The sequence below is a fragment of the Uloborus diversus genome, chromosome 3 (assembly GCF_026930045.1).
Source record: "Uloborus diversus isolate 005 chromosome 3, Udiv.v.3.1, whole genome shotgun sequence".
Taxonomy (NCBI): Eukaryota; Metazoa; Arthropoda; class Arachnida; order Araneae; family Uloboridae; genus Uloborus; species Uloborus diversus.
In genome coordinates, this window is record NC_072733.1 from 54,452,359 (window position 1) to 54,475,999 (window position 23,641).

General features: G+C 33.9%; 1 protein-coding gene across 1 annotated transcript in view; it reads left to right on the forward strand.

The window, feature by feature from the left end:
* Positions 1 to 17,073: 17,073 nt before the first annotated feature.
* Positions 17,074 to 23,641, forward strand: part of LOC129219329 (uncharacterized protein ZK1073.1-like) — a 276,015-nt gene continuing 269,447 nt past the window's right edge. Inside the window, exon 1 of the mRNA XM_054853685.1 lies at positions 17,074 to 17,228. Coding sequence (XP_054709660.1) covers positions 17,181 to 17,228 — 48 coding nt within the window. The 5' untranslated portion in view covers positions 17,074 to 17,180. The remainder of the gene's footprint in view (positions 17,229 to 23,641) is intronic.

The following is a 23,641-nucleotide window of genomic DNA, read 5'->3' on the forward strand; positions in this document are numbered from 1 at the left end:
ATTGAAACTGAAGTTTCTCAAACTATGTCTTAGTACCATATATTACAGTAATTACTTTATGTGGTACATTTTTACATATTTCAGGTAGTGTTGGTTTGATTTCGGACACTATTGTAAATACCACAGTAAAACACATGGTTTTAAGTGAAATTAAGTAAATACTATATTTTTAATAAAATTGTGCTTTGTCAGAAAATATCAAAAACAGAAAAAAGTCTTAAAATTATATTGTATCTTAAAAATTTATTGCATCTGAACATCCAAGTATATATTTAAAAACATATAAAACAAATTAAAGCAGCTAATTCTAATCTAGTTGTATAGAAGTTGCAATTCTTCATCACAAAATTCAATTAGTACTCATAAATTGAAATATTTTTTAAAAATATTAGTAACTACATTTTACTGACCTTTTATGCATGTGTAAAAATGAGAGCATTCAAAATATAGAACCGATTTCTAAAGCGAAGAGCGTAATTTCCCCCGAATATCGGACAAAGCGCTAGGAACTAATTCTTTCTCTTGGCCGCAGCTCATTTCTCCATAGTCAAGTAAGCTTGCAATCGAGTATAGAATGGATGGGAAGAGGTATTATGCAATCAAGGTCAAAAGTCCCGAAGGATTGACCAATTAAACAGTTTTATTCTGTCGAAAGGGGCATAGCAAAAAGGAAGTCCCCTTTGCTTGAGTCAGAAGGGGTCCGTCTGATTTGCTCTTAGAAGTTATATATAGCTTCGGGCAGAAAACAAAACTTAAAACCACAGAAGTGCAGCTGGTAAAGAGAAAAATTTATCTGACTGATTCTTCCAACGCCACAAAGGATAGACAACTGCTCATTTAGGAATGGATTTTCTTGGTTATATGTTTGAATTTGGTTTCAAAAGACTAGACCATCGTAGTCTTAATACACAAAACAAAACATAAAACAGATAGTTTAGCTGTATACTGTAATGATCAAAAATTATAAACGTGCATCTGTTATGCATTCGTTTTTTTTTTTTTAAATAAATTGTTTGAAAAAAAAATGCATAAAACTTTGCTGAAAGCACTTAACGAAATAAAAGCAAACGATTTTAATAGGTTTGGTTAATTTAAAAATTTGGGGCCCCCCCTTAAATTCGTGGTCCAAGCGCTCATGTGCCTTTGTACACTAGGATGGGTCACTGTGAAAAAAAAGTCATATTTAACAAAATTTATGATATATACTCGCATATATAGGTAACTGATTAATATTTCTAATCGTGATGTATATGACAGGTCTATTGGAAAAAAATAAGATACAATTTCGGGGCCTATGTCAAAGCGGGGTCGGTGGGACATAATTTGCCCTCTCTTTGTTTAGGCAAGAGGCACTGAGAAAATATTCATTCTACATAAAAAGACAACTTTTTATTTGTCTAAACCATGACATAAGGCAGGTCTGGCGAAAAAGAAAACGAATTAAAATTTTGGGGCCTATGTCAAAACGGGGCCTGGGTATCATGAACCCTCCATTGATCCCGAAGAGGAGTCACTGTGAACAAATATTTGTTCTTTAAAAAAATTATGATTTATTAAGCCAACTTGTTTAAGCATTCAAACCATGATATGCGACAATATTGGTGAAAACCAAAAATTGAAATTTAGGGGCCTATGTCAAAGCGGGGCCTGGGGCGGACCGCCCCCTCCGCCCCCCTTCGGTACGCCACTGTACGATTGTCTGCTGTTTTCGCACCCCTGCTCTACTTCCTGGCTGGTATGGCACCCTTGGGCACCATGCTTTCACCTTAGGGGGAATATATTCACTCGTCTGAAACCTCTGGTTATAACAGTGTACGGGTACATACAGTATGTAGTAATAATAAAGGACTGCATTGTAATAGTACTATACAGTAGATACAATAAAATACATATATAATTTAAAAATTGAATATGATGATTCATGCAGCGCAATCTGATCGTAATTCTAATATATTTTTAGATGTAGTAGCTTCGTATTTACTTTTATACATCTATGGTAACTCCCCTCTTTCAGAATCTCTATAATCTGTATTACAAGAGCAGATTTCAATTTCATATTGTTTACATTTTGCTGTAATACTATGCGAGCTTCATATTAAAACTTAAGACCTATACGGGTTGCCCTTCTCTTGACTTTTAATTATACGTATGAAAGATCATACCTAACTGTAGTGCTAAATAAATAAAGGAAAAATGAGGAGTGGTAAAACAATAATAAAGCTATGCTTATAGTGCGATGTGTGGGAACTTGCGCAGTCAGTGATGCTGAAAGAATGAAAGTACTCACGAAGTCAATGTTTAGTTGTCAATAACAAAGCCGAAACTCAGCATCACGTTTCCTTTCCAAATAATTTCGTGTTGAGAGCGAAAAATTTGCTTTAGCTCTAAAATTCGTTGCCCCTGAAAAACTCGCGTTATAGCCATTTCGCGTAAGTCGGATCGCGTTGTAGCGGAAATAGTTGACCACCAATCAATACTATTATACTATAATAGCATTGATTGGTCAATAAATCTAAACCAAGAAAAATAGTCTTGGTTTAAATTCAGACAAACATTTTGCTTCATAGTGAAGTCTGCTTGAAGTAAATTCGGTAGATTAATAACTACTTTACGTCGATATGATTTTCTTTTACACACCTGCTATTTGAGAAAAAGTGATGACACAGGGAAAAATAAGAAGATAAATAAAAGTTAAAACTTGAAGTCATGAAGTTCGTTCACATTTCTTGCAAAGGTAAATTCGTTTTTCTTTTCCGTAATCAGTAAATACCCAATAAAGTAAAGTAAAGTATGTGTTTGTGAATGTGTACACTAATCATAATAACTCTCATTGAGGATATAATTATATTTCAAGCAAAATTTCACAGTCGGAAGTTCTTTTCACTATTAATCACTCATTTTATTCAATAATTTAACATTTTGTAACGTTTAAAATTGTTCAGAAATGTAACTCGTAATTTTCTCTGTCGATCACAATTTCTTATTAACTGCTCATCCCCGAAGACGGAGCAGCTTCAGAATTACTTTGAGAATTTTTTGCACATTTCTGGATAACATACTTATCTGGTTTGCTCAACATAAAGGCTACTATTGAAACGTCATCCACTTAACAAAAATATCTACGCGCAAAATTCTTTTTTTTTTCTAACTTACATTTTTTTAAAAATTGAAATTCAACAATGCTAACCTAAAATATTTGTGCAATTTGTACCTTTATCAACACTTTCAAACTCAGAATATTGCCTCTTAAATGTATAAAGGAGTATGCTGACTTAATTTTATCGTAGAAATATCTCTAAATGCCTTTTAATTTCACTGAAAAGCTTAAAGTTGTTTTATGCATTATACCGACAGGTCAGTTATAGCATTCAGAGACTGCAGTTTCGCCCATGTTATGGGCTTATCAGTCTGGAATAGTTAATGAAAGCTACAAGCAGAATCCAGATGTCATCTCACTGAAGTTGAGAGTGCCAACAAACCGGTAGCTAAAATTTAAAAAAATAGCTCACCAGCGAGAGTCCACAGCATTGGTGGGGTTTCACTCATTAATTGAAGGCGAAACTTGAGTCATAAGAATTAAGTTACCGCCCATAACCATGTCATAACCGGGATGTTGGTATAATACATGTAGTTCTGTCTTAGCCTAACTTAAGACGGTAACTTACTGCTTATTACTAAAAGGTGTACTAAAGTGCGTACCAAAAGTTTATAGACAATCATTTTATTGAAACCACGAGCTAACTATACGAGTAAGCGAGACGAAATAAGCTAAGCAAATAACGAATGATGGCATAAAAATGATGAAACGCTCACACAACTTTCATCGATCATAGATCTAATTTTTAAAAATATAAACGAAAAAATGCTGTCCCAAAAATATACGGACAATCGATGTTAATACCTGATTTTAGTATTGATACTCAAAATTTGCATACGACAAGGTCACTTACTTGTGACACACACGTTTTCTGACATAAAAACGAACCTGTATTTCCGTTTCTGAACGATTGCCAAGATGCCTCACAATGTGCAGTTCTCTAAAAAGGAAATTTTACAAATCCATCGTTTGAAAGAGTGTGGATGGAAAGTGATGGAGATTGCAAGCAAAATTGGACGTAGTAGGTCTGGTATTTATCAAATTTTGTCAAAAGATAATTGTTTTGAAGCAAACTTTCGTTCTGGAAGATCAAAGAAAACAACTGAAGGACAAGACAGAGAGATTGTGAGATTAGTTTAAACCCAGAACCGGTCAACGCGGTCAGTTTGTAAAGAAGTAAGCTTTCCAGTGTCAAAATCAACATTACATCGATGGCTGCAGGCAAGTGCATTTCTTGTTTATCGCAAAATACGTCGTTCGCCGAAGTTTACAAAACAGCATAAAGATGCTCGTGTTCAGTGGTCCCGAAATTACATGAATTGGCCAAATGAATGGTTAAGTGTTCTTTTTAGTGATGAAAAGAAATTCAATTTAGATGGTCCTGATGGTTGGGCGTATTAGTGGCACGATATTCGAAGGAATCTCGAACTTTTTTCAGCAAACAACAATGGGGAGGCGCACTCATGGTGTGGGGAGCATTCTCTTTCTATGGAATAAACGATATATCTTTCCTGAAAGGTCGTCTATGTTCCGAAGATTATAAGAAAACGCTTCAAGAACAGTTACTTCCATTTGGAAAATTACTTGATGGGAACCAATGGATATTTCAACAAGACAACTGCTCCATTCACGAGTTTAAATCTACAATGCAGTGGTTTAGACAAAACCAAGTAACTCTTATAGACTGGCCAGCCTTAAGTCCTGACCTAAACCCAAAAGAGAACCTCTGGGGAATATTAGCTCGAGATGTATAGGGGAAGCTGCTGTACCCACGGACAAAATTTACTTTTCAATTTTTGCTGATCTCCGGTAATGGATAATCGATCGGAAAAATGTTTTGGCAGAATCTAGAACTTATCATCTAATTTGGTAATTTTTTTCAGGTGAAAATTCTCAAAGCTTTCAGCGTCAAAATTTCTTAAAAACCATCTTTTTTGTCCGTGGGTACAACAACCCGTTCATCCCGCGAACAGGTGCCTTTGTACACACGGGCATATAAAAAATAATAAATAGGTCTGAGGAACTCAATTATGCTCAATACATTTTGATAAGCCATTTTATATTGAAAAACTTCAAACATGTATTGAAAATAACATTAAATAAAATATCCAACATAAATTTAACTTTGAAAATTAATCGAAGGCTTTTCCCCTTTTTTTAATTTTCCTTAATCTTTAACATCAGTGAACTCTTTAAAAAGGTTCTCAGTCTTAAGAGAGTCAATGATGTTATTAATAATTAATATGTTTTTAAACAAAAAATAACTAGATTCATGATAATATGCCTCTCTATGTACCTACATAATAACTTGAATTTATATGCAAATTGAAACCTTTAACCAAATTTAACCCATTACAAACAACTCAGTTTAGATTAAACCAATAAAAATCTAGAAAAGTCGACTTCAAATGAAAACAGGTGGGACTGACGGTCTGTGGATCCTGCAACAGGTGGGGGTTACTTCAACACTATATCTTCACGCCATATTTCAAATTCATCATCATTGTTGAAACACTATTTTGGACGTTGATGACAAGGCACCATTTTGAGGTACTTCACATTGTAAGAAGACTCGGGTGTGACCCAAGGAGACTAAAAATTGCCGTCCGTGGGTACACATGGTCGTGTGTCCTTGGGTGCAAAAGTACGTCATTTTGGTTTTGCAAGGCAGTCACATTGACAGGACCACAGTTTTACAACATTAAAAATCATAAGCAAAACCATCAAAATATAGGGAATCATGATACCTACAACAAAAATGAATAATACAATCTATGATAGACGAAGAAAAAAGAAATGGCTTTTTTTTTTTTTTTTTTTTTGAGCAATCACGATTGCTTATTGCTCTCACTTGACTGCTTTTGGCGTCCTATCTTTTTATTTTCCCACCAGCACCCTCTGCTGCATCACCGTCCACCGGTTCCTCGCGATGCTGCTCCTATAGCGAAAACCGTCTCCAGGTTGCATCCATATGCTACACACACGCGCATACATACACAACTACACACACACACATGCATACACCTACACACACATACACAAACACATGCACACACGCATACATACAGATACCTACACATACACAAAAACATACACACAACTACCTACACATTCATGCCTGCACACAGACACAAACACACATGCCTACACACATACACATACCCCCCCCACACACACACATTCATACACGCAACTACCCACACACTTATGCCAGCACACAGACACAAACACACATGCCTACACACACTGACACATACCCCCTACACACAAACACACATACCCCATACACAAACACACATACCCCCACACACAAACACACACGCCTACATACACACACTCGTGATTGCAAAAAACATAATTTGAATTCAAGGTGTCAAATTTCAAATTAGTTTTTCTTTCTTTTTTTTTTTTTTTGACTTAGATTCTACTAAAACCGAAAAAATGTAACAGAATCTTAAATGTTCGTTTGATGGCGTTGAAACTTTTTGGGGTATTTCAGAGGGCTGTGATACACACGTTGAACCCCAATTAGGATCTCTCTCGACGATACCTGGAATTTCCCGACCAACGTCCGTTAGGTACAACCGTCCGTGGGTACAGCAGCTTCCCCTACGCTAATGGGATGCAGTTTGCAACAGTTCAAAATCTTAGGCTGCAAATTGAACGCAGTTGGTTTTCATTAAAGCAAGAAGTTCTTCAAACTCTTTTTTTAAGTATGCCTGATCGAGTTTTTGAAGTTATTAGAAAAAAATGGCTTAAAAATTTGAACATTGAAGAAAAATAATGATTTGTCTATAAACTTTTGGGACAGTAAAATTTAAGTTTAAAATTTTATCATAAAGTCTGTGATTGTTTAATATAATTTGTATAAAGTGTTAATATTGTAATGATATTTTTTATGATTCTAAATTATTTTGAATTCGATACTTCTCTTTTTAACTTGTGAAACACGAAAACCTTGTTGTCTCTAAACTTTTGGAACATACTTATCATCCTACTTTCTCTAACCATCCATCTCATTAAATATTTCTAGTATTTTATCAACTAAACCATATTTGGAAAGTTAATGATCTAAAAAATCTTTTATGCTTCCGTACTTTTGTTTTCCCGCATCAGACTTTTCTCAGCTATTTATACACTTTGTTGAATGGAAGAATTTCTTCTTTTCAGAATATGAACTTTAACTGCTTCCTTCAAAAATTAGCCTCAAGAAAAAAATTTCTTATAATATGCAGCTTTAAAAACATGGCTTCTTCTTACCCGACTGCATAAAAAAACGCGCTGCTCTTTAAAGCATAAAATGTTTAAATTGATTTTTTCGTTACTCTGTTTAAAGGTTTGTTACCCCCTGCCGCGCTGTTTGGGTCAACAAGCATTCATCATTAGAGTAAGCTAGAAAGTTCTTCATTTTCTAACAAAGTTTATAGTTCACCTTCGAGGGAGAACTATAAACTTCACCATCTCATCGTGAGATGGATTTTTGTTTCCAGGAATTGTTTTTTTTTTTTTTTTGAGCAGGTATTCCGTTATTTATTTAAGCGCTCTTTAAAAACGATCACTGAACAAATATCCTCGTTTTTCTAACATTATTGTAACAGAATCATTCTTCCTGGCAATTACTTTTCAAGATAAAATTGCCTAAGCTAAAGTACTTCAGTGATGAGAAAATTCGAACTACCAATTTTTGGAAAGTAATTTAACTAGAGTCCTATGTTTTACTTTAGTAGAATAAATGAAACTATGGTAGAGTACAAGAAAATATGGAAATAATATAATACAGTGCAATTCCGTTGCAACGAATACCAGTACTACGAAATATCGGTTTCAGCAAAATGTATTTTCAGTGCCGATTTAGTTTCATCACATGAATTTTATTACGTCGAAATTTTCGTTACAACGAACAAAATTTGTGATCCCTTGAAGTTTGTTGCCGCGCTTTGGCTCTAAAGTTTGACAAAATATGAAAAAAAAACTTTTTTTTAAATTTTGACTTTTTTTTTCTCTATCTCATTATGAAATTGTGTGATAAAATATTGCGGAGATTGCATTTAAACAAGACACCAAAAATACGTAAAAACATAACATTTTCATTATTTTGGAAAACCTTGGGGCTTATGCGCGACTGATAGATATCAACTAAACTAAACCAAATTAAAACATAATTTTTCTACGATCTATTTGAAGACGATACGAACTATTACATTCCGAAAACACGCCGATTTGAGAGAATCTTCAATGAGAAACAAAGAATAGGGGAGACTGGGGATGGTTGACTAACTTTTGACCTAAACTCGTATATCTCTGATGTTTAACTTAATATGACAAAAACAACAATTGCTACAGATAGAAGGACTATTCGGGTACCTAAAACACTATAATATAACCTATATATTCATCTCTATAATACTTATGTAGCCGATTTTATAAACTCCTAACGCTTGGTCAACCTACCCCATGTCCGGGGTAAGTTGACCATACGCATGGGGTAGGTTGACCTAGGCAGTAACCCAGCTAAAAATAATCTTCAGAAAATCTGCAGAAAAAAAATTTTTTGAAGTATTTTTCAAGATTTCTGCAGATTTTTAGAAGACAAGCAAAATCTGCATTTTGTCTTCAAAATAATCTGCAGAAAATCCACACAAAAAAAGTTTTCTTTTTAGTTTTCTCTTAATATTCTGCAGATTTTTTGAAGGTAAAAAAAAATCTGCAAATTTTCTTCAGTTAGATCTACAGAAAATCTACATAAAAAGTTCTCTTGCAGTTTCCTCTAAATAGTTCGCACGTTTGTAGATATTTTATGGTCATCAAAAAGAAATCTGAATTTCAATTTAAATTATTTTTCAAAGTTTTATTACAGCATAAAAGTTTTTCACACTTTAAATTTTTTTTTTTTTTTTTTTTTTTTTTAGTTTTTAGAAAATTAAACACATTTCTTTGTTTTTCTAATTAAAATCAGTAATAAATAACTTAAATTTTCCCCCCAAGAACTTTGATTTATATTTTGATAACTTAAATTGAAATTTAAAAGCATTTCAACACGTTTGAAACATTTACCAAATAAAAAATGTCTGTTTATTGTATTATACAAATAATATGACATGAAAATCAATTTTAATATAAGTGCGTGATTCATATCAAATAAGAGTGAAATTACAATACATCATTTTTTATTTATTTATTTATTTATTTATTTTTGAAAACAAAATGATATTGAATAACGCAAGTTATTACATGGTTTGAAAGGGCTTTCAAAAATGTCAATTTCAAGAAGGATACGGATTAGAACAGAGTCAAATTAGTCTCACTTGGAAAAAAATCAGGAAATTGAAATTAAATAAGAACAAATATGACTTGAAATAATGTTCTCGAACGGCGCGCCGTTCGAGTACAAACGCACCGAACGCCAAGCCTTACCGTCCAAGGAGGCCTCGGTCCGTCTCGCAATATTCGGGTGCCACAAGGCTACGAGAGTAGATGTCCCCTCGACCAGGTGACGCGCATTGTTTTTTTGCTCCGTCACGGAAACAAATAATCAGGGAAATTTCAAGTTTCATCATTGGAAACCCATGAAAAAATATTGGATTCATGCCTCGGTTCGCAAAAAGGTAAGACACTTTAAAATTCATCAATTATTATTTGATTAAATTAACTTTTATTTAATAACTGTATAGTATATTAGGGTTAGTTTAAAATGTTATGCCTAATCGGAGGTTTTTAATTTTTGAAATTTTAACTTTTTCACCGATTGACTTAAAATTTTGAACGAACATTTACGTTGTCAATATCTATTAATAAAAAAATTGTGTTACGATGTCTCAATAATAACCAGCCTAATTAACTTAATTACTTTCCACCACGTGGTCGATTTGGAGGAATTTTTCGAATTTTTTAATTTTTACAAATAGTTCTATTTATTATTTCGTCTTGAAACTTTATAATAATTTTACAATCATAGCGATGTATTTTTGTGACAAATTTGGTTTAATTATTTCAATTTATATAAGCTCCAATTTAATAAAATTTAAATTTTCATTTTGGAGGAGTAGTTCAAGTTTTAATTATATGTTTTATTAAACAAACATGAAACACCACTCTGCAGTGAATTTACTCATTTTTATTAAAGAAATGTCGAAACTTAAAATTAAAAATGTTTTCGTATTTTTATTGCATTAATTTCATTTGTTATTAATTGTTATCTACTATTTTTAATTTGCTGGGTACATTTTTTGCAGTTTATCTACAGATTTTCTGCAGAATATTTAAGCATATTTGAAACATGCATTCATCACAAAATCTGCAGAAAAAATCTGCAGAAAATTTGAGCATATTTGGAACACGCTTTCTGCAAAAAATCTACAGATAAAATCTGCAGATTTTCTTTAGAAAGCATGTTCCAAATATGCTTAAATTTTCTGCAAATTTTTTAAAAAGATTTTCTGCAGATTTTTTTTAGCTGGGAATTAATTTAAATAAAGAGGATTTGTATAAAATAAAACACCAAAATAAACTAAATGATATGAACTTTTATTTAATATAAACAAACTTAAATTTGAGATCCATTCTCCGTTCACAAAGAACTTTGATAAATGTAACAATTTTTAATTCTCTTATTTTAAAGATTAAAAAAAACTTAAAAATAACAATAAGTAAGATTAATTCTTTGAATACTTTCTGTTCCAACCTAAAGTGTTATTTGAATTATTATAATAAATCGTTAATCAATTACCTACCCCGAACAAAGTTTGTCAACCAGCCCCTGAGCCATTTTGAATTTTACCTGCTCATCATATGCAAACTCTGGCATTAACAAAGAAGCAATACCGTGTTATATACAATAGAACTATTGTATTTTAATTTGGCATAAGAACAACATTGTTTCTAACAGATTTATAGGCACAATAACAAAAAAAGTACGAACGAAAAAAAATTACTTACCGAGACCAAAAACACAACATGTGATCTCACTTACGAACGCCTCGCGATTGCCGCGGTCACTTCGCACAAGTTCGCGGGTCGCGGGGAGGCATCGACGTTCGTGATTAGTTGATGAAAATCACGCGATGATGACGAGTTATTGTTGCTTAGACTACCTGCCCCTATAGCCAACCATCCCCAGTCTCCCCTACATAGTCTTGAATTCCAGAGAAGCAATAAACCACCCTCATTTTGTCCTTCTGAGATCCTAATGTTGTACTTGAAGTTTTATGCCTTTTGCTTCAAAATATGCTTACTTTTACTATTTCCTGACTTTATTCTTGAATGAAAAAGAAATAGTACAAAATCTTTTGGCGCAGTATAGCCCTCAAGAGGGCTCTTGCGCCATTAAAATCAAATAAACCAACCTACCTAATGTTAGATATATGTGTAATAGAAACAGAAAAGGTGAGATTCAAAAGTTAAAAATGTGTAGACCACTTCAAAAAAAAAAAAAAAAAAATCATCAAAGCAAATGTTTTATTAGGTCATTCTATTTCGTCCAGCTTGATTTTTCACTGATGTAAAAAATAAAGAAATAAAATAGAATACATTTCATTCTGTTTTATCCTTACTTACAATTTATCTCTTTATTTAGTGTTCCGTTGGTACTATACTTGATAATTTCTTGTGTCTAAAAGAAAGTTTACAGCTCGAAAGGTTTCATCTACCCAACTTCACTGCAGTTTCATGTTCTGTTCTCAGTGATCGCTGCATCATGAAACTGGGCCTTCATTAAAATAAAAAGACGTTATAGTAAAATCCTTAGCTACCAATTAATCTAATAAACTTTTATTCTGAAAACTGATGTCTTATTGCACGTAATCTAGTTTGGAAGCACTGTAAAAATGTTTAACTTTTCAGGACTTTTTAAAGTGATTCCCGTGTCGAATTTTCTTGTTCTCTTTGTTTAAAAAAAGTTCGTTGCTTTATTTTTCTTTCTCAAAATCTTTCTAGTGTATCAGTTGAAAGTTTCAAAATACTTTTGACCTTTCTTTTCGCTTCACGTCCGAATTTAAGAAATGGAAACTCATTTTGAAAATATAATAAAAGCAGAAAAAGGTTTTAGGCAATTTTGCTGGGAGACAGTTTTTAAACTCTTCTTGAGTTCATTGCATTGCAATTTAAGTATTTAAGTTTAAAGAAAGAAAAAAAAATGTGTGTCATCTATTATAAAACTTAACAAACATTTTTTTTTTGCACAGAAATGTAAATTGCAGTCATACTTTTTGTTTTAAATTAATATTATGATTTAAAAGTTTCACATGTCTTAGCATGCATTAATTAAAATAAATCACAAACCAAACAAATGCCTCATTAGACTCAAGATTTCAGTCATAAAATCCCTCATTTGTTTATATAATTCTCAAATTTCACTATTATTTTATTAACACTACACCAAGGGGCAGAAGCATTAGGCTAAAAAAATGTCTACACATGATTTCAATTCTCTCTGGAGCATACGTGTTAGTACACATGTCAAGGTCAATGCATGTGTTGAGACACACACGTGTATCGAGTAAGGATTTTAAGGAGAGGCTATAAAGAAAGCAAGGCCCACAAAAGGGGAGGACTCCAAATTTGGCCTCGAAAGAGGGCGGCAGCATCGCCTCCATAATTTAAGCTTATTTCTGAATGCGAGCGAAAATTTGCAGGAACTCTGCACCCATGGCAACTCATAGCGTCCAATCACAAGACTTTCCGACCTAAGGATTTAACGAGCACTCGTTACGTATTTGGCGACGTCTGGCACCGAATCCGAAACCATCTGATTCCGAGTCCCCTGCCTCATTCATTAGGTTACTCACGGTCCAAAGCATTTGAAAAAGTACAATCAATTTTATGTTGTAATGTAATACAATGGTGTTTTAGCTACATACATTGAAAGTGATTATCTGTTTTTCAAAACCGACAAAGGTTTTAAATTTACACCTTGATTTACTTTTTCCTCTATTTATATCGTTTACTATTGAAATACCTATTTAAAACTCACCAAATCATATTAACTATATATTTACAAAAATCAATAAAAGTGTAACTTTTTTTTTATAAATAAATATCACGAAACCGTTCTTTTTAAAACATATGTAAGTTTAAACCTTATAGAATCCAAGTAATATAAGTTTTTAGTAAATACTTTTTTCTTCGAGTTTCTTTGTTTTGTTTTTGAACTAAAACTAGATAGGCTTTCTATCTTCTATCGCCCGTGTTCTGGCAAATTTACGATCATGCTTAAACTAAGCATAATGAAGGAGGGCAATTAACCTCTAATTAATCTGCAGTTACTTCTTATCTGTACATACCAAATCACCTCAAGTGTCATGGCTGTCGGGAGATTCTTTAATTTACATCACAGACTATTTCCACCACCAGTGATCGATAATAAATTGTGTTATGAGATTCATATTGAGTTTTGAGCCGTCACACTCAGGAAAATATTTTTCAGACAATGTCATCATTGTTCGATTGCAACTAAGGAGGACGGATCAAAGAAAAAATTTTGAGAATGGATAGAGATAAGACTGTTTTGTAGTTCTAGCTTTTAGTACTCTGTAAACGAAGCGGCCGACTATTTTGTGCACTTATATTTCGCTAAACAAGACAAGTTTGAAGCGCCTCTGCTGATCGCTGGAAGACCTAAATCTCAAAGTCGGATCTGATCCAAAAGTACATGATCGGAAGAAGTATTACAATTTCGATTAATAACATCCGTGGCTTGCCGGGATTCGAACTAGGATAATCGGCTTTATCGACTATGCTACTGAACGAGGGCTTTTGTGCTAATCGTAACCAAGTTTCTGATAGATTGGTTAACTATATATATATATATATATATATATATATATATATATATATATATATATATATTGTTTTAATCCAGCCCTGGACATATTTACGATGAAGTCGTTACTGCTGCATTTCCATAATTTAAAGCTCATTCTGATTTTCTTAGTATTGGAAAAACGAACTGAAATTGAAAAGAAGAAAACTTTTTATTCAACTATTACACTCAAATCGTTTTGACGAGTGACTCAGTTGCGGTTTTCACTCGACGTGACATCTTTAATAAAAGGTTTATTCTTTGGTTTTTGTTAACTAAAAAAAGGCAACTTTTCATTCAACTATTACACAAATATAGCTACCTTAAAGCAAATCTTCCATGGCTGAAACACTAAAATTTTCGAAGGTACAGGATAACAGCAAACGGGAACTTTTTTAATAATCCAATGAAACCAAGAACGATGGGGGGGGGGGGGTAATATTCATAGTAAGTGAAACTTAATACTTGCTACTTAAGAACGATTGACGAAAATAATCAATTTTTGAAAGAATACGGTCTTTAAAGAGCGACTGTCTGTACGAACACATTCTTGAAATCTGCTTCTGCTCTTGAGATTCGTCACAGACCAGTGCAATATCTCAGCTGGATAGATTTAAATTTCATCCTGAATTCTTTTTTAACTCATCCAGAGTTCTTGGTTGTTAAAAGAAAGAATTCAGAATGAAGTTCACTCTATTCTTTCTTTAATGTTGAAACTGTCAGTGAGGAATCTCAACAGCAGATTTAATGACTGTATTCGTACAGGAAGACACCATCTAAAGGGCGTAGTTTCTGAAAAATGATCAACTCCATTCTTCCATTTCTTAAATGACAAGTTTTAAGGTATCAATTACTATGAAAAAAATGTTTTTCTACTTGGTTTTATTCAGATGATAAAAGTCCCCTGCCCCTTTTTCTCTGCATCATCCTGTATTTATCTACTATTTATCATCGTCCAAGTATGTCATTTCTCCGAGCAACTTTAGCAGCATATTCAATTCTTATATTTTTCAGATATTTCAGTTTCTTTTAAGTATGCAAATTTTTGTCTCTTACTTGGGCAATTACCCAAAGTTTGAGCACACACACACGCGCACAAGCGTTTAAATAATATATTTCTTTGATTTCAACAACCTACGCCCAATTTCACTATCTGATTTCTATAAGAAATTTCAATTTCTTTAATCTTCTTCATCATCCAAATTTCGAAAGTTTGTTATACTTTTGACATACAATTATCAGAACCTATTTCTGAGGCATTATCATTTCGACATACCATGGGTTGACACATTTTCCATCAACCTTTTCACCGAAGCATATTCAGCACTATCAGTTTCTTGGAATATACATACTAGTTGATTTTTGCGATTACTATAACGGCAATATGTGCCTAATTTTTATATAAAGCATCTCTTATTGCATTAATATGATACGAAGTTATTTTGGCTACTATTTCCGAAATAGAGAACACCGTCCAGTTTCAAAAAGCACCTACAACGGTTGTAAGTTGCATAACGTAATGAATTCCTTTAGTTAACTCTTTGAGTGATATAGACCTTGCCCAGCCGGGACGCTAACTACCCCGGGCGTATTAGACGTTCTTCCAAAATACAGTAAAACTCAAATTATCCGAATCCGGACCGAAATCCTTGTTACCGGACCCCATTCGGATAATCAAAAGCTCGGATAATTGTATTTTTCTGAAAAAGAGTTCTATTTCAATCAATTAATGCATGCATGTTGAAAATGAGAAAGAAAAACTACTTTCAAAGAAAATAAGCTTTTAATTAATCAAATAGAGCAACACTTTTCATGCTAAGCGTACTTACAAGGGCTGTGCATTAGAATAATATGTTTTATGGTACAGCAAATGAATGTCATTGCTTGCTAAACATCTCGTTCAAAGTAAGCTGTTTGACTGAGTTTACGGGGAGAAGGCTAATAGCGCACTTAGACACAATCTTCATTTTGCGTATCGCTGTGCGGTTTATCCTTCATTTTGTTTCCTTCTGAAACTCTGAAAGCGATTCGGATAATCAGCGATTCGGATAGTTGGAGTTCGGATAATTGGAGTTCTACTTTACTATCATTTGCATAGAGCCACTAACAGTAAAACTATTCCCAAAGCTTTTGAACGTAATATTTTTTTATTTTTTCTCTTATTCTTTATTTTGTGAAAGTAAACGGTTTTTAGACACCAAAACGTGCAATTAGTTTCTCCCTCCCTCAAATACATGTGCCTACATAAAAACGGGGGCACTGGGGAATGAATTTTGTACACTTTTGCAGAATGAATTTTGTACGGGGTTAATGTTTTCTCAAGTTCGTTAACAATCTATTAAAGTATCGAAGTCGTTTTACTAAATTTTCTTCGCAAATTTATCATTCGCATTTACTAAAAGTATCTTTTTAGCTGTGTTTTTTATTAATGTTTTTTAAAATACCAAACAATCTGTTTTTCATTGACGTACGAAAGTTTAGATACGAAAGTTTTTCCTCAAAGCTATCATTTCTTTATAATAGCGGCTTTGCGCTTGTCACTTGTGAAGCAAATTATATATTTTCCTTTAAAGTTTCATAGTCCACTCACCGAAATTTCTTCTCAAAAATATCACCCGCTTTTTTATGGAAGCATCTTTTACGATACTTTTATTAACATTTTTCAGAACACCTTTCAGTCTATTTTGCAGTGAAGTAGAGAGCCTAGATCCGGAAGTTGTTTTCTCAAAGCTATATCTGTTTATAAGAGAAATATCTTTCATGCTTGTCATTTGTGAAGCTAAAAATCTGCTTTCAATTAAAGCATATTATTCATTCATCCAAACTTCTCAAAAACATCATCTGCCTTTTCATAGAAACAACTTTTATACAGTTTTTTTATTACTATTTTCAAAACATTTAACATTCAATTTTGCATTAAGCTTGAAAGTTTTTTCTCAAAGCTATCATCTATCTTTTATGTTAATTACTTGTGAAACACAATCAGTTTTTCTGATGAAAACTTTTTTAAACATTAAAAAGCCTAGTCCCTCATTTTTGTTGAAGTGTCTTAGCCCATTCATGAAGCTCCCTCTCTTAGCATCCTTTTCGGCTTCGAATTTATATCAAGAGAGGGCGCTCGTCGCAGCTCCTTCCCCCTATGCTAAATGCATATATCCGAGGCAGACCATTCGAGTATGAAGTAAAATCTTGACGCTCCTATTTACTGTAGTTTAAATCTAGCATCGCTACATTTCCAATTCAAGGCTAAGAATTAAAATTTTTCGTCAGAAAAGTGTCTGATTCGTCATGGCGGAAGTAGAAGACACTTGTGCTGCAAAGCATGTGGATGAGCAGGTAAGATGTGATGCTTTGAAAAGATGAAAGTCCGGATTAGACAGAAAGGAGAATCGGGTAGAACCCAAAGGGGTGTATGGATAGAAGATTCCGAGATCCTTCGTAATTTACTTGGGCTTCAAAGGGTTTTTGAGAAACTGAGTGAAGTTTGGATCATATAAAGCTTTCATAACGCTTAAAAACTCAAGATTTTGATTTAAAGAGTGGAATTTTCAAATGGGATCTTTGGTTGTTTACTTCTCGAAGAGAGCAACCGGTTGGCAGGTGAATGAGATCGCATTGATTGGGGTTTTTTGAAGGCTTTTTTAGAAAAAGAGTTCTTGGGTTTGGAAGAAATTGTGCGAAGCCTATTTGGTTCGGTTGGAAATGTATATATTTCTTTCCAACTTGATGCTGAGTGGTTATTTCATGTTATGATTTTACTACTTAATTTGCAAACCGAATCGCGAGAAAAAAAATGTTCTGCAGAAATAAATTAATGTTTTCTTGCTAATAAGAACACAGTGTCATTGTCTACTGACAAAATAATGTTGAATAGTTATTTTATAATGTAATTTTAGTACTTTTCTTTAATAATTTTCAAACTAAAACTTGAGAAAAAAATGTTCTGCGTCCATAAATAAATGTTTTATTTCTGATACGAAAACAATATCATTGGCTATTAGTAAATTGACTTTGAATAGTTATTTCATAACATAATTTCACCCCTTTTCTTTAGTAATTTTCACATTTTATAATATAATTTTACTACTTTCTTTTAGTGATATTCAAATTAAAACTTCAGAAAAAATTTCTACATCAACAAATTAATGTTTACTTACTGATATGTATGCAGTGTCACTGGGTATGCATTTTCACGTAGATTAAAAAAATATTTTGACAAAACTGTTATAAAAAGCTTTTTTTTTTTTTGGCAATTCACGATATGTATTTTCGATAATCATATTGAAAGCTATAAAACGTGCGTGATGCCGTATTCTGGTGATTGAAAGTTACATTTTTATTTCCTTTTACAAAAAAAGGAAGTACTGTATTCGCGAAAAAAATTTCACTCAAAATTCGGCCTTAATTTCCATTTTGCTCACCCCGCAATTAATCTTGAGTTTCTTTTTTCAACCCGACCACACACGGATAAGTGCCTAAGAACGTATAAACACCCGAAATATCCATTTTGACATTCCCCGAGTTAATTACAACGACTTTTCTAGTAACGTCCGTATGTACGCATGTATGTATGTGCTTATATGCGGATGTATGTCGCATAACTCAAGAACGGTATGTCCTAGAAAGTTGAAATTTGGTACGTAGACTCCTAGTGGGGTCTAGCTGTGCAGCTCCCTTTTTGTTTGCATTCGGGTGTTTCTAAAGGGGTCTTTCGCCCCTTTTTGTGGGGAAATCTTTGTTAATTTCAATGGATGCTCAAGTGGTGTTATAATTTGGCGGACACTTGGCGATTTATCGCCAGTTTTTTGGTTGCCAAGTTTTGTCGCCAAATTTGGAGGTTTTTTTTTTTTTTAAATCTGGTTTTAATTTGGCCACTGGTAGTGATATTTAGAGAGTAAACTATTGAATCACATTAAAATTGCCAATAATGGGAAAATGACATTAAAATTGCAGTAAAAGGAAGTCATGTGATGTACACATCAGCTCGTTTGGCTTTAATGTTAAGCTCATATTTAAAATATTCAGCAATTGGAAGAAAAGCAAGAAAAGTATAGTTTTCGTTCACGAGTTTCATGAAGGAGTTATTTAGTAATTAAACACATTAAAAAGAAATGTTTGAAAAATTATTTAAAACATGGATAGTAGAACATTTTATTAAAAATTCTCGAATAGCATTTTCTGCTTGATTCTCGTATTGAATTCTTATTTTTGAACAGTCGAAAAGTATGTTTCGCTCGAAGTTTTTGTTGACAAAGATGTGAATCTCTTAATACATGCTAAGTGGTTGTCTTTGCTAGTAGTTATTTTGTTTGTTTAAAATGATGATGCATTTCAATTTAGTTATTTTTCTAAGTTGCCATTGATGTATGAAATACTTTCAGTAAATAGAAAACGATGACACGGTATTAGAGAATTTTTACAATGGTAAAATCGTAAATTTTCCAGTTTCGGATCGCCAATGAGAAATAATACTACGAAACATGAAAAATGTCCTTTCGGCGATAATACGCGTTTGTTGTATATTTTTAGCTGAAAATAATGAATCAGAATTATTGTTTTCATATCATACACCATTTTCCCAAAAATTCACATTTTACGCATTTTTTGATAAATTTGTAGCCGCCTCTAAACAGTGACCTCAAAAGAAAACGTTTCATTCCTGGCACCAGAAACGCTTCTCATGAGTCACTTGCGAATCCCCAACGTACTTCTGTTTCACCCTTGCACATTAAACTCGGTTTATCAAAATATTTTCATAAACCGCTCTGGTAAGAAACGGAGTGAATTTCTTACATCTCAGGAACTAATTCAAAAAATTAATCGACGCCAAAGCAAATAAGGGATTTATATTAGCCGCTTAAATAAAGAAATCTTCTATGATGAAGAGCTTGAAAATAAAATGTCATAAGCAGAAAAGAAAGCCTGGCGGACATTCAAATCAGTTTGCACTTCTCACATGAAAAGTGGGTATGCTGCAAAATTTTTTCGTAATGGACCATTTTGGTTTCTGTTCCGGTCCACATTTGTTGTACAACTGTGTAAGTGAATCTTGAGTAGTGACCAATTTTATGTGAAAAGGAAATTTATTTTTGTAGCAAAGCAGCAGTAATGGAATTCCAAACTAGTAAATGAACGTAAATATACACAACATTCACTATAAAGGCAGGGGTGCCCATCACCCTCAAGAGGACTTACAACCCCAGCCTAAATGCCACCAAGACCCCAAAAATAAGCCCCACCACCCGAAAAAAAAGGAGGAAAAATACACCTTGAACCCCCCCCCCCCTAAAAATTTCAATTACGCATACTGCGTCATGAACCCCTATGTGCCCCTTGGTGGACACCCTTGATAAAGGTCAACTGATAAAAACAATCATTAGATCTTCTTCAACAGGTAGTTTGCCGAGAATAAGTTAGATGCCTCCCATTTTTAATAAGGTTGAGTAACTTAAATATTTAACCTGTCCCATTTCCCCACCATTGCTTTCTACGTCAGATAACAGAAAAAGTTCTTTATCCCTGAACCAAACATATATAATTTGTTGTAAAGCTTCCACTAGAATAATTCTTTTCTTACCTGGCGAAATTTCAAATAGGGTATTAATGCTAGAAATACTACACAATAAATAAAATAAAGCAAATAAATATAAAATAAGTAGTTTGGTAAATGAAACAAATAAATCCAATTAACAAATACAGTAAATAAACAAACATTACCTGTACTTCATTTAAGATAGTCGCTACGATTTTCGATCAATATCGAAAAGGATATTTTGACACTTTGAATTCCATATATTATGCACACTTGATTGCGAACAGGAGTTAGGTTTATTAGCTTCCGTTAATAAACCTTCAATCAATAAATCTAAAGCCCGGAACTCTGATTGAAAATAAAAAGCATGTTTCCGTTCCATCTGGACAGCAAGTTTTTACGAAAGGACAAATATTATGAAAATGTCATATGATTGATCCAACCCTCCTGATGGGAAAGCATTAACGTATTTTCCTTCTATCGTATTTAATAGAGCAAAGACTTTTTGTCTCAATATTTAAACTTGTTTTATTTATTTCAAATGATAGCTCGATTATGTCAGTTAGTGAAGTAGTTTTGTAGCATATAGTTTTTTTTAAGTATGCTTTCTAATTGTTTACTTTGAAAGACGAAATATTAGCACCACATAGCATCGCCGACTGATATTATCGCAGCGCAGTGTTGAATTACGCAAAATTTTGTTTTTTCACGTTAAAAATTTTTGTACTGATGAAGATATTCCCCTGTAGCTTTGAAATAGCTGTTTGCTGTGTCTCTTTGGTGGTTTTCTCCGTACGTACGCATTACATTAATTCTTTGAATTAATTATGTTTGAAAAGAAAAAAGAATCTGTCTTTTTTCAGACATAACAGGTATATTTTTTAAAAATACTTAGTTTTTCAGAAGAATTTGCCGAGATAGTTTGCTTCTCCATTGATATCAAGCGCATTGGAAATGGGGAGGGCAGAAGTAGCGTTTGGCAAATCAAGACTTCTGCTATTGGAGCACTGACGGGGAGTTTCGCACAAGTTTTCAGTTAAAATCTATTTCTTTTCAGAGTGTTGGATTCGCAAAAATGTAAGCAAAATCTAAGCTTTACGAAAAGAAACCCTTGTTTAGCCAATATATAGAGTAAAAGCTCCAGTAGTTGGCCATTTAAGAGATCAGTTGTTGAGTTGTGTTAACCTATAAATTTCAGCTATCAATACAACAAAAAGCAATGCAAACCTTTAGGCTGTACCTTTTTGATCATGATTCACTAACTTGTTTCTGGAATAAAAATATTTTTCTTTTAAAAACCAAGCTATTGTTAATACGAGAAAATACTCTAGTAGTTCGGCCATAGAAAACCAGTGCTCGGCCATGCATGAGCCAGTAGTCGGCAGTTTCGTTTTCGTTGCTCTAATGAGGTGTAAGTGAATAAATTTGAACAAAATTGAATGCGAAATTTACAGCACAGCAGTGTAATTAAAAAAATAATTATTCCAGTAATTACGAAAGAATTTTGCATTCTGGATGTCTTCATAACGTTTATCTTTATATTTATCTTCTAAACAGCAATCAGTTTGAATACGCATTTCATGCAATATTTTTTTTATCATTATTTATCTTCTACATCAGGGGGGGGGCAAAAGAATATCAAGGCGACGGGGGGGGGGATCGTTAGGGTATATCAAATAAAATAAATTCAACCCTCTCATTAATGTTGTGAAAGTGACTAATGTGTACGCAATCTCACTTGGATCCTAAATTACCTCAAAAATTTTTATATACTTCTTTTCATCTTGGATTTCATATGTTCTAGTAATAAGCTGTTCAAAATAAAGCTTTTGAACAGTTGAGTTAAATTTTGCGTGTGAAACTATCTAGATTTTTCCTTATTTACTTGTTTTTCAACTATCCATATCAGCTCCAGTTTCCAATTAGATTGCTTGTATTAAGCACCTACGGAGGGAGAGGGGGGGTGACCTCATGTCAGTCTTCAAAGGGGCTGCAGAGCCTGAAAGTTTGGGAACCCCTGTTCTAGGTCATTGACTAAAAAGATATTTAAACCCTACGAATTTTTTTAACCCTACATAGTTAGTATATGAATCGTCTACACCTGTACGTAAAGACAGTTATTCGCAACCCCCCCTCCCTCCTTGTTAATGTACAAGAAAAAATTATTAAAGTTTCGAAGTATGTTTATTTAGCAATATTTTAGCCACTGAAAGTGTTATAGAATAATGTAGGGAAAATGTGGGGCAAAGTGAAATAGTTAAGACAACTTACATTTCTCAAAGTAAACAATTTGGATTTATTTTTATTCACAGTACACAAAGAAAGAACAATGTGTTTTATAATAAAAGTTGTTTTGTAATACACAGTCCAGTCACATAAATGTGACCATCTGTCAAAAGCCAGAATAACCACCTTTCACAGAGCGGACTGCTGCGAGACGTGCAGGAAGAGAGTCACTTAGGTCCCTGTTCTCTGGGATGTTGAGCCATGCCGACTCTAATGCCGTGGCCAGCTGCGATAGATTACGCGGTTGAGGATCCATGGCGCGAACAAATCGATCGAGATGGTCCCACAGATGCTCGATTGGGTTTAAGTCAGGTGAGTTTGCTGGTCAGGGGAGGACGGTAAACTCATCCTGGTGCTCTTCGAAACACGCACGTACACTGGCAGCTGTATGGCACCTCGTATTGTCCTGCTGGAAGATGCCATCATCCTGAGGAAAAACTGCGCATGTAGGGGTGGACATGGTCCGCAAGGACAGAAGCGTACTTGTATTGATCCATCGTGTCTTCCACAATGATCAGTGAACCCAGAGAACGCCAGGAAAACATTCCCTAGACCATAATGCTCCCGCCTCCAGCTTGGACCGTTCCGGCAATGGTAGCAGGGTGGTTCCTTTTAGAGGTTTCACGCCTTATACGCCAACGGTCCATCTGTCCGATGGAGCATAAAACGCGATTCATCTGAAAACGCTACCTGTCGCCACTCAGTGGACGTCCAGCTGCTGTACTGGCGTGCAAATTCTAGCCTTCGTCGTCGATGAACAGCAGTCAGCATAGGTGCACGAACCAGGCGTCTGCTTCGGAGGCCCAGACGCAGCAAAGTTCGCTGAATAGTAGTTTGGGAGACACTTTTGGTAGCCCCTTGGTTCATTTTGGTGGTCAGTTGCTTAACGGTAACCCGTCTATCTGCCCGAACACATCTCCGCAACCGTCGT